Raw genomic sequence first — 12,468 nt, forward strand, 5'->3', positions numbered from 1 at the left:
ACTATAAGCCTTGCAAGCATTGTGACTAATGAGTTAGTTACGGGATGTTGCATTACGGAACGAGTAAAGAGACTTGCCGGTAACGAGATTGAACTAGGTATTAAGATACCGACGATCGAATCTCGAGCAAGTAACATACCGATGACAAAGGGAACAACGTATGCTGTTATGTGGTTTGACCGATAAAGATCTTCGTAGAATATGTGGGAACCAATATGAGCATCGAGGTTCCGCTATTGGCTATTGACCGGAGATGAGTCTCGATCATTTCTACATAGTTCTCGAACCCATAGGGTCCGCACGCTTAACGTTCGGTGACGATCGGTATTATGAGTTTATGTGTTTTGATGAACCGAAGGTTGTTCGGAGTCCCGGATGTGATCACGGGCATGACGAGGAGTCTTGAAATGGTCGAGACATAAAGATCGATATATTGGACGACTATATTTGGACATCGGAATGGTTTCGGGAGAGATCGGGCATATACCGGTGCACGGGAGGTTGCCGGAACCCCCGGGGAGGTATATGGGCCTTATTGAGCCTTAGTGGGAGAGAGGAGAAGGGAGCAAAGGAGGGGGCGCCCCCCCCCCCCAAGCCCAATCCGAATTGGGAGGGGGGCCGGCCCCCCCTTTCCTTCCTCCTTCCTCCCCCTTCCTTCTCTCCTAATCCAACTAGGGAAAGGGGGGAATCCTACTCCCGGTGGGAGTAGGACTCCCCTTGGGGCGCGCCTAGGAGGCCTGCCTCCTCCACTCCTTTATATACGGGGGAGGGGGGCACCCCATAGACACAGAAGTTGATCATTGTCTTAGTCGTGTGCGGCGCCCCCCTCCACCATAATCCACCTCGGTCATATCGTCGTAGTGCTTAGGCGAAGCCCTGCGCCGGTAGCTTCATCATCAGTGTCATCACGCTGTCGTGCTGACGAAGCTCTCCCTCGACACTCAGCTGGATCGAGAGTTTGTGGGACGTCACTGAGCTGAACGTGTGCAGATCGCGGAGTTGCCGTACTTTCGGTACTAGGATCGGTCGGATCGTGAAGACGTACGACTACATCAACCGCATTGTCATAACGCTTCCGCTTACGGTCTACGAGGGTACGTGGACTACACTCTCCCCTCTCGTTGCTATGCATCACCATGATAGATTTTGCGTGTGCGTAGGAATTTTTTTGAAATTACTGCGTTCCCCAACAAAGATGACACATGACAAAAAATTGACGAATGGACACGGGCGCGCATGTTTGGTTTGTATGAACATTAAAGCAAACAAATCAGACAGTTATAGACCTAGATGAGCTAAAAATTCATCTAGATTGAATTTAGCAAATCTGAAAAAAAAAATCTAGCTACACGGTCAAACCAAAAATAAAACAAAAGGAGGGAATAAAAAGACACGTGGCCCTAAAAAAACTAAGCCCACAAAGAAAAAACCAATACACAAAACATAATGACAGCCCACTAAAAAAATACCATATCAGGCCTCACTGCTTCATGAGGGATAAACAGAAAAACACGATAAGACAACAAGCACGACTCAGAAACACGTGTATCTAACAGTATGTGAGTTGGATAAAACATTGGTAACTCTTATTTAGATGGGAATTAGCAGACCAATCCGAAATGAGACCCCAGACCGCACGGCGAAAACGGCCTAACAAAAGACATGCGCGAACATGTCGACAAGTAGACACCAATCAAACGACGCGACACATAGCGCACATGACAAAAATAACCAGCGATCAGGATTTGCTCGACATTCAAAACAAACATATGACAGAGCAAAAACAAGTTCATGAATTTTAAACAAATAAATAAAGAAAGGGAAAGGGAAAGGGAAAAAAGGAGAAAATAAAAATAAAAAACCATGAATTTAAAACTAATTCATAATTGAAAACAAATAATGAAATAGAAAAACAAAAAAACAAAAAAAAATAAAACGGAAACGAACAAAAAATGAATACTAAGAATCAAATGAAAGTTTATAAAAATGAGAAGAACTAGAGTTGAGTCGTTGCACAGACTTGTGAAGAGAAAATAGAAAAACACAGCCGACGGTGAAAAGAAACTAAGGCCCACTGAATGAGAGGCACGTGAGTGGACTATAGACAAAAAATGGCCTGCCAGCCCAATATCACCAAAGAAACACGACAACGGCCCGACCTGGCACTAGCAACAACCTGGACATGAGCTACGCGCGAGAGCAGGCTCAACGAGCGAGCGCACCAGCCACACCATCACGTTTTGCACAAATATTAAAAACAGGTGATCCAAAGACTCTCGACTTAGATGTGAGATGGTTATTTCACATCTAGACGTGAAATAGCAAATCTGTTACAAATAATGTTTCGATCCAAATTAATTGGTGCTGCTTTTGTATAACTTTAGTTCAAAGTTGTATTAAATCTATGCCAATTAATTTGGATTCGAGGGAGTAGCAACATTATTTTTTAGATATAATATGCATTGGAATATTACAATATCCGGTTCTCGAAAACCATACAAATTTGTATTTCTAGACTAGACAAAGTGGAATTTTCCGGACACTGTGGGAACAAATAATGGTTTTATGGGAGTGCATTCCAATCCATAACGAGATTATGGTTACTAGTCGTTCTATTGGAGATTTCTCGAAAGAAGAAGAAGAAGAAGAAAAAGAAAAAGTCGGTTCTACTTAATTTGAGAAGTTGAAAACTCATCATATCCAGTGGCGTCTTGGCGAAAACTCTATATGCATCACGGGGTCCAGCTTGAGCTGCTGTACACTTGTATCCTTGCCTTGAGCCATGAATCCATGATGATGCTTGGCAATGCATTTTTGTGAGCCTGCAAGATGAGCATGGGATTTCAGAATTCAGATCCTAGTTGCACATTTCTTTGGAGATCATCATTGGGAAGTTATTAGATGTGTGGCAAAGTTATTAATTAGACGTACCCTAGCGGTGGGTGGGTGAGTCGTGTGCGGATTGTGCATGGGGCTGCGAGGGCGAGAGCGGGGACTCCTCGCTGCTGCGTCGTGAGCCATCCTGCACCTGGGCCGCAAACTGCAGGTTCCAGAGCACGTCCTCCACTGAGGGCCTCTGCGTTGGCTCCTTGGCCAGGCAGCCGAGGCAGACCTCCATGACGGTCCTCATGGAGTCGTCGGAGCAGCCCTTGCTGACCGCCGGGTCCACCAAGTTGCTCCTCTTGCTCGGTCCTCGTGCTGTCAGCGCCGATTGCAACTTTTTCGATCCACAAACTTTTTCCGATTACAACTCGCTCTACTATGTACTCCCTCCGTCTCATAATATAAGAGCATTTTTAACGATAGTGGAGTGTCAAAAACGTTCTTATATTTTGGGACAGAGGGAGTAGTATATAATATACTATTAGCAAGAATACAAGGAAAGGAAAGGAAACGAACCTGTTCTTTCATCATCTCCACCTCGTATATGGAACTGATGGGCCTGCCGGAGATAACCTCCAGCAGTATCACACCAAAATCGTACATGTCAATCTTATCGCCATTCGGAACCCTGCAAATTCTAGCTAGTTTTCAGCAACACCGGCCCAACTGAAATTGAGATAAATAAGAGTAATCCATGTGTTTAAGTAGCTAGCTAGCTACCTATCCGGTGGATACTTGCTTCCAGCTCCTCCCTGCATCTCCAAAGCAACAACATAGTTAGTTAATAATTAGTCTATTTTCTTCTTTTTTTGAGAACTAGTACAAGTTAGTTAATTACTAGTCTACTAGTGGAGTACCTCTGATTTCATGGTCTCTGACAGAATGGGGATGTTGTAGCTGCCGATTTTGGGGACCTGATTCTGGTCCATAAGAATGTTGGTGATCTTGAGGTTATTCGCAAACAGGCCTGGTATGATCCCTCCATGCAGGAACTGAATGCCCTTGGCCACACCAATGGCGGTCGATATTCTTTGGCCCCACGACAGCCTCCGGCCTTCCGTTCCTTCTGAAGAGGAAGCTCCAGTTGGGTTAGCCGATTATAGACTATGACAAAAACACTAGCTAGGTAACAATGGAGGTGAGGGAGAAGAAAAAGAACTTGCGTGAAATCCTGCCCCTGAGGTTGCCATTGTGCACGTATTCGAAGACGAGGTAGAGGTGCGTGACGGTGGAATCGTCGAGGTTGTACTGGAAGCAGTGCCCCAGCGCGCTCACCAGGTGCCGATGCCTCAGCTTGGATATCATCTCGATGTGGCGGGTGAAGCTCTGGCTCTTGTTCACCTTGAGGGACCTGATTGTCACCGGGGTCCCATTGCTTAGCCGTCCACGGTACATCTGACCATCAACAACAATAATAACCTCATGAGTTGAGCACTATAAGATACGTAGTAGATGTCGAAAAAACAGAGAGTACCTACCTGGCCATGAGCATCTTGCCCCATGAGGCTAGACACCTGGAAGTTATCGGTGGCCGCCTCCAGCTCCACCAAGGAGAATGATCTGTATGCCGGAATGCCAAGAGCCCCCAGCTTCACCGTCTGAGATATGTAACCTGTTTGTTTGTTTGTTTGATTGTTTGTTCAAACACTACAAGTTAGCAGCAGTATTCCTTCCCTTTCTGCCTCCCAACCCAACCCAAAGACAACCCAAAGACCAAAGATTCTTACGCGCGTCGGCCAGCAAATTCGAAGGGTAAGCGCTCGACGCGTTCTCCACCAGTCTCCGTGCAGGCCTCGCCTTGGGCGCGCTCGCCTTCCTCACCACAAACACCACCGCCGCGCTCACGACCAATGCTCCCACAAGGACAATGCCGGCCACCACACCGGCCTTGGCGCCACTCTTCTTGTGTCCCTGCTCAGGCACGATCCCGACGGCCAATGCCTGGTTCCGGCAGAAGGGCGACGGGTGCTGGGACTGGGAGTCGTCGCCGGCTGTGGAAAGGCAGTTGGCCGAGAAGAGCACGCTCTTGCCGGGGGCGGCCAGCAGGCAGCCGGGGAGGCTCCCCGTCAGGAGGTTCGACGAGAGGTCCACGAACCGGAGGTTCTCGCCGCAGGAGGCGTTGCCCGAGAGCCGCCCGGTGAACCTGTTCCCGGCGATGCTCAGGTACTCCATGGACGGCAGCGACAGCAGCGCCGCCGGGAAAGGCCCCACGAACCTGTTCCCCGACACGTCCAGCCGCTCCAGGAGGTAGCACGAGGCGAGCATGTCGGCGGGGAGGCCGTCGCTGAACTTGTTGCCGGCGAGCACCACGCTGGCCACCTTCCGCCCCAGCCGCGGGAACTTGGGCCCTAGCGCGTTGTTGGCCATGTCAATCACCTGGAGGTTCTTGAGGTCCGGCAGATTCCCGGAGAGGTTGTTGGACGCCAGCACCAGCGACCTCAGCGACAGCATGTCCTTGAGCGACTCCGGCAGCGTCCCCTGCAGCATGTTGTTCCGGAGGCTGAGGACCGCCAGCAGCGGCATGTCCTTGAGCCACCCCGGCAGCTTGCCTCCCAGCATGTTGTGGTCCGCGACCAGCGTCTGGAGGCTGCCGAGCTGGGAGAGCCCCCGCGGGAGCTCGCCGTAGAGGTAGTTGGAGCTGACGTTGACGATCTCCAGCTTCTGGAGGCGGGAGATCTTCCCCGGCAGTGGCCCCCAGAGGCCGAGGTTGGTGAGCGTGAGCACCTTGAGATCCGGCAGCCTGGACAGCGTGGTGAAGAAGGCGTCGATGGAGAAGGTGGCGGGGAGCGGGCGCGCCCCGGCCCCGGGGTCGCCCATGATGTGGAGCTGCGTGACGCTGTCCTCGTAGCACTCGACGAAGGCGGAGGCGGTCTTGTAGTCGCCGCCGTAGCAGAAGTCGGTGTAGTTGTGCCAGGTGCCGAGCACCGGCGGGTCGCCCAGGAGCTGCCGGAGCTTGAAGAGGGACCAGGCCTGTGAGGGCTGCAGCGGCGTGGCTCCCGGCAGCAATGCCAGGGACGCCACCGACAGCAAGATGAGCAGAGCATGGCCACCCATTTTTTACAAGATTTCTTTCAGCTTCTTCCTGGATCAAGAAGCTGAGGAACCAAGAATTGTGATTGTGGGATTCTAGCGCAGGAGCAGAAGCGATTAGCAAATAAAGTTGTTGGACACTGGGACTGGGAGGAAAAGTCGAGTTTGAGAGCTCAGAAAAGTTAATGTGAGAGGAGCTTGTACATACAGTTAATGGAGATAGGTACTGGTCACCAGAAAAACATTGTGCAGTCCGCACAGGGATCTGGCCTGGCCTGGCCTGACCGACTGAGTGGTCCGTCCTTGACACCGCAAAGCAAGCAAGAACAAGATGCTCTCCCTCAAGAAACATCACCAGATTTGCATTCCTTTCTTGAAGAACTGGCAAGAGGAATTAACCACACTATGTCATGTCAGCATGAAGAACTGGCAATAGAAATTAACCATATTATTACTATAACCTAGAGAAAGTGCAAGAAATCTCACCTCACCACACCTTTGAATGATGATAATGAGATGAGTGCGTGCAAGTGAAGTGAATGGAACAGCTTGAAAAAGCTTTTTTAGTTTTGGGGATTTGTCAAGGGAGGGAATCATATGCTTAGTGTCGTCTAGTACTCTACTCTGCTCAGTACTACTAGTATACTCCACTGTGGCAGAGCAGCGGTAGGCGGGGCATCACGGGATTGCACAACCGCGGGGCAAAGGGACAAGACGGATTCTTTGCTCTCAGAATGATTGAGCTGTAGAGAAACGGAGGCTGGCAAAGGGACAAGGGGGTGTGAGCCCGGTGCTGCCTTTTCTCTCTCTCTCCCTTTCCACTATCTATCATCAAATGCAGATTCGTCAAAATAAAATCAGAATTTCCCGGCGGGAAAAAGGGCTCAGCAGCCAAATGGTTGCTTTCTTTACTGGTTGTGCCTTTTTTCTGGGATCTCTCTCAATATTTTCATTCGTAAGTTTCTGCTAAAGCACAAAGCAGCAGGATATCTCTCTTGTTTCCTGGTTGGTTGCTTGGTTGACGTTGCTGAGATTTGCTAAAGCTCGAGTGTAAGTAAGCAACCTGTTGTTTTCTGGCATCAATGTTTAGTGTGCAATTGATAGGGATATGATGACAGTTCAGCTGGTGGAGAAGCAAGCAACACCCAATCACACTGTGATTTACTGCTGCTTTTGGGACACTACACTTTGATGCCTGGTTTCTTGCTTCACAGCTTAAATCACAAGAAAGAACTATACCAGTGACAACACTGCTTAGCGTGAACTTCTTCTGCATGCAGAGATTCTTTTCTTAAAAGAATCTAGGATCATCTCGGCCTGGCAGCAAAAATGGATGAGTGAAGTAGTAAAAGAATTTGAGATGGGGTGAACTAGTAAATTCAGAGTGTATTTTTTACTGTTTTAGCGAGAAAATGTTTCTTTTCTGTAACAACTTCATATGTTGTGATTATTTACGAAACATTGCCCGGGATCTGTGTGCCTCCTATAATTTCTCTCTGTTCATTACTGTTTTTGCCACAAAATTCCTTTGCTTTACTCAAAGGAGAAAAGACAACGGAAGCATCACTTTCTCTCTAGGTGGCAAACATGCACCAACCCTCCTCACTTGAGGCTACACAGCACATGAATTTTTTGTACAGTGTAACATTGGGCAACAAACACGGAGAGAGAAAGTTGGAATCCTGGGCGCATGTGAGCGGTGGCCGGTGAGCCACACCCCCGTTATTTTTTAAATTTTCAGGCTAGGGGAGTTTTCACCACCAGATTTTTCGTTGAAAGTAGAGGATCGTTACATGTACATCAATCGCAACATGCATGCAGGGAGCATTGAGCAAGAGGGTGCTCAGTGGGGTGTAGGCGACGCTGTCGGAGCAAGTCAGCCAACCATCATCAACGCAACGAAGTTCAACAAGAAGGCGAACGTGCCAGAGAACCGTCTCATCGCGATAGAGCTTCAGGGTGCGGAGTGGCGAGGGCTCCATGCCTTGGAACACAACCGAGTTCCGATGCTTACGTAGGAGCCAAAAGCACAGTAGAAGGAAGGAGAGGCGGGCTGCTGGGGCAACCACACATTACAAACCAATTAGGCACTCCCCCACCCCCCCTCTCTTCTGGCGGCACGGGGGGAACCCTGGTCGCCGTACCTAGCGGCCACCTCCGGCGCCCTCCCTCGCATCGCCGCCGTCGGGGCGGATCTGGCCTCTCTCGCTCCCCACCACCGCCCCACTCTGCATCGCGCCCTCCTTCCCTCCGGCGAGGCTGTGGTGTCCCAGGTTGTGCTGCGCAGTCGGATCCAATCCCCCGCTGCTCTGAGCTGGCCGCGGCCCCCCTGTCCACGAGCTCCATCAACCGTCGCGGGTGCCCCGCCCTCGACCCCGGGATCCCTCCCCGACGCTGCTTGGGTGTCCATTCCCGCTGCTGCCTGAGCCTGCCGGTCTAGAGATGGATCCGACGTTCCTGGCCATGGCCATGGATGCCATCCCCTGCAGCCTTCCCCACCCCTCGCCGTGGCACGGTCCAGCCTCTGTTATTGCTGCTATCGGGCATGGGTGGGGTGTGGGACCTACGGCTGGTTGCGAGCGTGTTCGCAGCCTGCGACCTTCCCTACGCAGGCGGCCCCCCTCGTCTCCGGCGGCACTCCCTCTCCCCGAGCCATGGTGACGGCTCTCGAATGAAGGCGACGATGCTTATGTGGTTATGGTTGACACGAGACATCTTGCGGTGGGTCCTTGCTAGCGCTGTCCCGGCCCCGGGGTCTCGGGCCCGCGTCTCTCCTGTTTTCCCTGCTTTCTGCTCTGCCGGGCAGCTCCGGCCTCGGTGACCGAGTGGCTGCGACCCTTCCAGCTCACTTGGCTGCCCGATGTCCCAATGGCTAAGGCCACGGCAGCTCGAATCTGCATCCCTCCAGTCCTAGCTTGCTGATGTTGCTGGACGCCGTCGCCCCAACCCCCCCCCCCCCCCCCCCCCCCGCGCGCATGGTGCACCTCGTTGCCTGCCCTACCCAGTACGCCTCGAAGCCTTCTCCTTTTGCCAGATCTGTTGCTCGTGGGTCCGGAGGCGGTGGCACCCTTCGAAGGTAGGTGCAGCCCTGTCAACCCCCTTCCACCATGGTGCTGCCGACCATTGTCGGCTCCCTCATCTTCGATTCCAGATCCAACGGCTAAGGGATTGTTGTGCTTCAGGCCAGGGACAGATCTCTGCTCGGCTTGCCGGTGCTGGCAACGGCGGCGCCTGAGGGTGTCGTTTCCTCATTAGAGGCGTTGCCAAGGCCTTAAGTTGTGCCCCTGTTCGTGCTCAGGGGAAACCCTAGGTCCGGTTTCTCCAGACCGGATGGCGACGGCGTCTCGACATCATTTTCCTTCTTGAAGGCGCTATCTTGCTTGCTCGCGGTGTCCGTTGTATTAGCTCGGGTGATGTTGGAGTTCTTGCTGGTTTGGCATGGCCGCTCTTGGTTTGGATTTGGTAGGTTTAGTTGTGTTGTATCTTCTATTCGGGCCGAGCATCCCTTGTCTCTCTACTTCGGGCATCATGTTCGCGCCTGTCTACGTTCGTGTCATGTGTTGTATCCCTCGCTGTACTCATTCTATTCCTTCTATCAATGAAAAGATACGCAAGCTTTGCGTATTCACGAAAAAAACGACGGTTGCCGGGAGACAATTGGAGTAGGCTGTGACGCCCGGATAATTAAGCTACAGTAATTTCCTGCTAATGATGCCATGCCACCTAGATTACTATTGCTAATCTCGCGCTAGTTCGAAACCGATTCAAATTCAAATTCAAAATCAAGCAAACAATAAAAGTTTTCAAATATTAAAACTAAAATGTTTGGAGTGAACCAAATATTCCATAGGTTATTATGGTGGAGAAACCACACCTTTATAAAATAATTAAATACTATAGGATGAATAAAACAGGAGTAAAAACAATTATTTAAATACCTTTTGTAATTAATAAAATGTCGAACTAATTTATTTGAGGATTAGACTTTTGTGACTATGGACTAAGTTGAAATACTAATTTAGATGCTACGTGTATATTTTACTAAAACTAAAATAATAGAAAACAAAACTAAAACAGAAAAGGTAAAATAAATAAAAAAGAAAAAAGAAAAGAAAAGAAAAGGGACCCCCACTGGGCCAACTGGCCCAGCTGACAGCCAGGCCAGCCCAACTGGCCCAGCCCGCACCCCCACTCATCCCCAACCTCCTGCTATAGGGAGGGAGGGGATCGTGGCAGACATCCAACCGGCCATGGCCGCGCCATGGCGCGTGCCGGCCATTCCCCGGTCCCCTTGGAGTATAAGGCCGAGCCCCCAACCCCCCAGCGAACCCTAGCCCTCAATCCCTCTACCCCGCGCCGCTTCCTTCTCTCCCGAGCAAAGCCGTCGCCGCCGCTCACTATAGCCATGGCCACCGGCCAACCCTCGCCGACCCGAGGTGTCCAGGAGGACCCTCGTCTTCAACCACGTCGCCTGCGCCCCTGGATTGAGCCGGGGGAACCACCGAACGTCTCCTTCGATCCGCTCTTCTCCGCCTCAGCCACCGCGACGTCGTCGTCGATCTGCCGCACCGCGACCTCCCGGGCCTCCCCGTGCTGCTACTCGACAACGCTGTGAGCCGCCGGTGCCGTGCACCCTCTACCCCTCTCCCTCTCGCCCTATAGCTCGCCCGCATAGCTCCGCCGTCGCCGTCGTTTGTATTCGTCGCCAACATGGTCTCCGTTGACCAGTTGGTTCTGTGCGTCGCCGGTAGCCTCATTAGTCTCCCGTGAAACAAACGCAGCGATCAAATTGATCGATTTCGGACCGGAGCACTACCCCCATCGAACCAATGCTAGTGCCGCCGCCGGACGGCGAAGTTGCTGTTGAATCCGGCCACCCCACAGCCTTGTGCGGGCGCCCCTGGATGCGCTCGGAAAAGGGCTGCTCCCTAGTGCGCTCGGCTGGACCTACTGCCGCCTATAGTGCCGCTCCGGCGAGCGTCTGCCGCAGCCTGCGAAATCCCGTGGCCGCGCCCGGAGCTCCGCTCCCTCGCGCCTGCCTCGCTCATGCCATGCCCCTGCTCGCCAACCTCCGCTGCGCCCGCGCCTCCCCAACGTGCTCCCCGCCACTGCATCGCCCACGCCACACCACTGCTAATGCTCCGCCTGTACTACTCCTGCTAGCAACTGTAGCTGCTAGCTAGCTTTTCAATTTCTACAATAACTAACCCTCTAGACAGCCCATAGACAGCGCCTAAACGACTGTTAACAAGAGCAAAAAGATTATGTGAAGGTAGTATACTTGACAAATTCCATTTTATCCCACTGGATCAAATCCATTTGATGCATGTATTAAATCACAAAATGCTATCTTTTATTAACAGAAGACAGTTTTAACCTCTAGCACCGTGTGTTGCGTGCTGTGTGTGTGCCGTGTGTGTGGCCGGCCCTTGTTAGTACTAGGTTTAGCTAGTAGTATTAATTAGTGCTAAGTTAGCCTAATAGTAGATGACATGTAGGCCCTCAATTAAATAAGTTATGTTTATTTAATTTTTAGGTAAATAGTCCATGACATGTGGGTCACAGCTCTCTTTTTGACTAGTCAAATTGACTTGGTCAACTTGAATTAAAAGTAATTTAGAAAATGATTTAAAACTTTAAAAATTAATATAAAATAAACCGTAGCTCAGATGAAAAAACTTTGTACATGAAAATTGCTCAAAACGACGAGACGAATCCGGACACGCAGCCCGTTCGACCGCCACACATCCCTAGCATAGCAAACCTGCAACATTTCACCTCCGGTTCATCTGTCCGAAAACGCGAAACACCGAGGATACTTTTCCGGATGTTTCCCCCTTTCGTCGGTATCTCCTCCTACCGCGTTAGGGCACACCTAACACCGCTGTTTGCTTTGTCATGCATCGTTACGTATCTGTTTGCATTGTATTCATTGTTTCTTCCCCCTCTTCTCTCCGGTAGACTACGAGACCGACGCCGCTGCTGGTGCCCCGACCGAGTACATTGTTGACGACCCCTACTTTGTAGCACCCTGGGAATCATGCTACAGTAACTCCCTGTGATTAAGCTAACCATGTTGCTAAACAGGGCTTGATCACATTTGAATCACCTTCCTTTTCTAACTCCTAGTTCAAACTTCAAATATAATTAAAGTGAAAAATAAAAGTTTTCAAAAACTCAAACAAAAATGTTCTGTGGGTGCTAAATAATACACTGGCAATTATGGTGGAGAAAACTCTTTTTTATAAAATGCCTAAATACTTTAAATGAAATATAACAGAAAAGGAAATAAATAAATAAAAGGAAAACAGAAAACAAAACAGAACAGAAAAAGAAAAAAAGGAGAAGGCCCGTTCCCCCACTGCACCCCGGCCCAAACTGGGCCGCCACCCCCGAACCCCCCGGCCCAGTCGCCCCAGCCCACTCCCCCCCCCCGCGTCCCCTTCCCTGTTCCCCCGACCGGGTCGGAACAGGGGCGCGCGCTCCCGCCCGACCACCTCGCCGGCACCGACGCCGGAGAGGATAAGGGCGCCAGCGGCCCCCGCCCCCTCGGGC

General features: G+C 51.0%; 1 protein-coding gene across 2 annotated transcripts; it reads right to left on the bottom strand.

Moving 5' to 3' along the window:
- Window positions 1-2,431: 2,431 nt before the first annotated feature.
- On the bottom strand, window positions 2,432-6,700 carry LOC109741580 (probable inactive leucine-rich repeat receptor-like protein kinase At3g03770). Of its 2 annotated transcripts, none has more exons than XM_020300669.4 (10): window positions 6,400-6,700; window positions 6,122-6,294; window positions 4,611-5,978; window positions 4,362-4,495; window positions 4,047-4,278; window positions 3,741-3,949; window positions 3,604-3,635; window positions 3,400-3,520; window positions 2,932-3,217; window positions 2,432-2,822 (listed from the first exon to the last, which is right to left on the bottom strand). In XM_020300669.4, the coding sequence occupies exons 3-9, from the start codon at window positions 5,935-5,937 to the stop codon at window positions 2,933-2,935; spliced, it is 2,340 nt and encodes a 779-aa protein (XP_020156258.1). In that variant the 5' UTR covers window positions 5,938-5,978; window positions 6,122-6,294; window positions 6,400-6,700; the 3' UTR covers window positions 2,432-2,822; window position 2,932. The 2 variants fall into 2 exon arrangements, with proteins under 2 accessions (XP_020156258.1, XP_020156259.1); XM_020300670.4 differs by having other exon boundaries at window positions 3,400-3,511; window positions 6,400-6,697.
- Between the last annotated feature and the right edge of the window lie 5,768 nt (window positions 6,701-12,468).

The sequence above is a fragment of the Aegilops tauschii genome, chromosome 2 (genome assembly GCF_002575655.3).
Source record: "Aegilops tauschii subsp. strangulata cultivar AL8/78 chromosome 2, Aet v6.0, whole genome shotgun sequence".
NCBI classification, from domain to species: Eukaryota; Viridiplantae; Streptophyta; class Magnoliopsida; order Poales; family Poaceae; genus Aegilops; species Aegilops tauschii.

Bases quoted from the DNA above. Each gene is read 5' to 3' on its own strand.
- LOC109741580 (XM_020300669.4), bottom strand. From the start codon at position 5,937: ATGGGTGGCCATGCTCTGCTCATCTTGCTGTCGGTGGCGTCCCTGGCA. The intron at 4,496-4,610 runs GTAAGAATCTTT...ACAAACAAACAG, and splicing joins GAATTTGCTGGCCGACGCGC to GTTACATATCTCAGACGGTG. The intron at 4,279-4,361 runs GTAGGTACTCTC...GTTGATGGTCAG, and splicing joins GGCAAGATGCTCATGGCCAG to ATGTACCGTGGACGGCTAAG.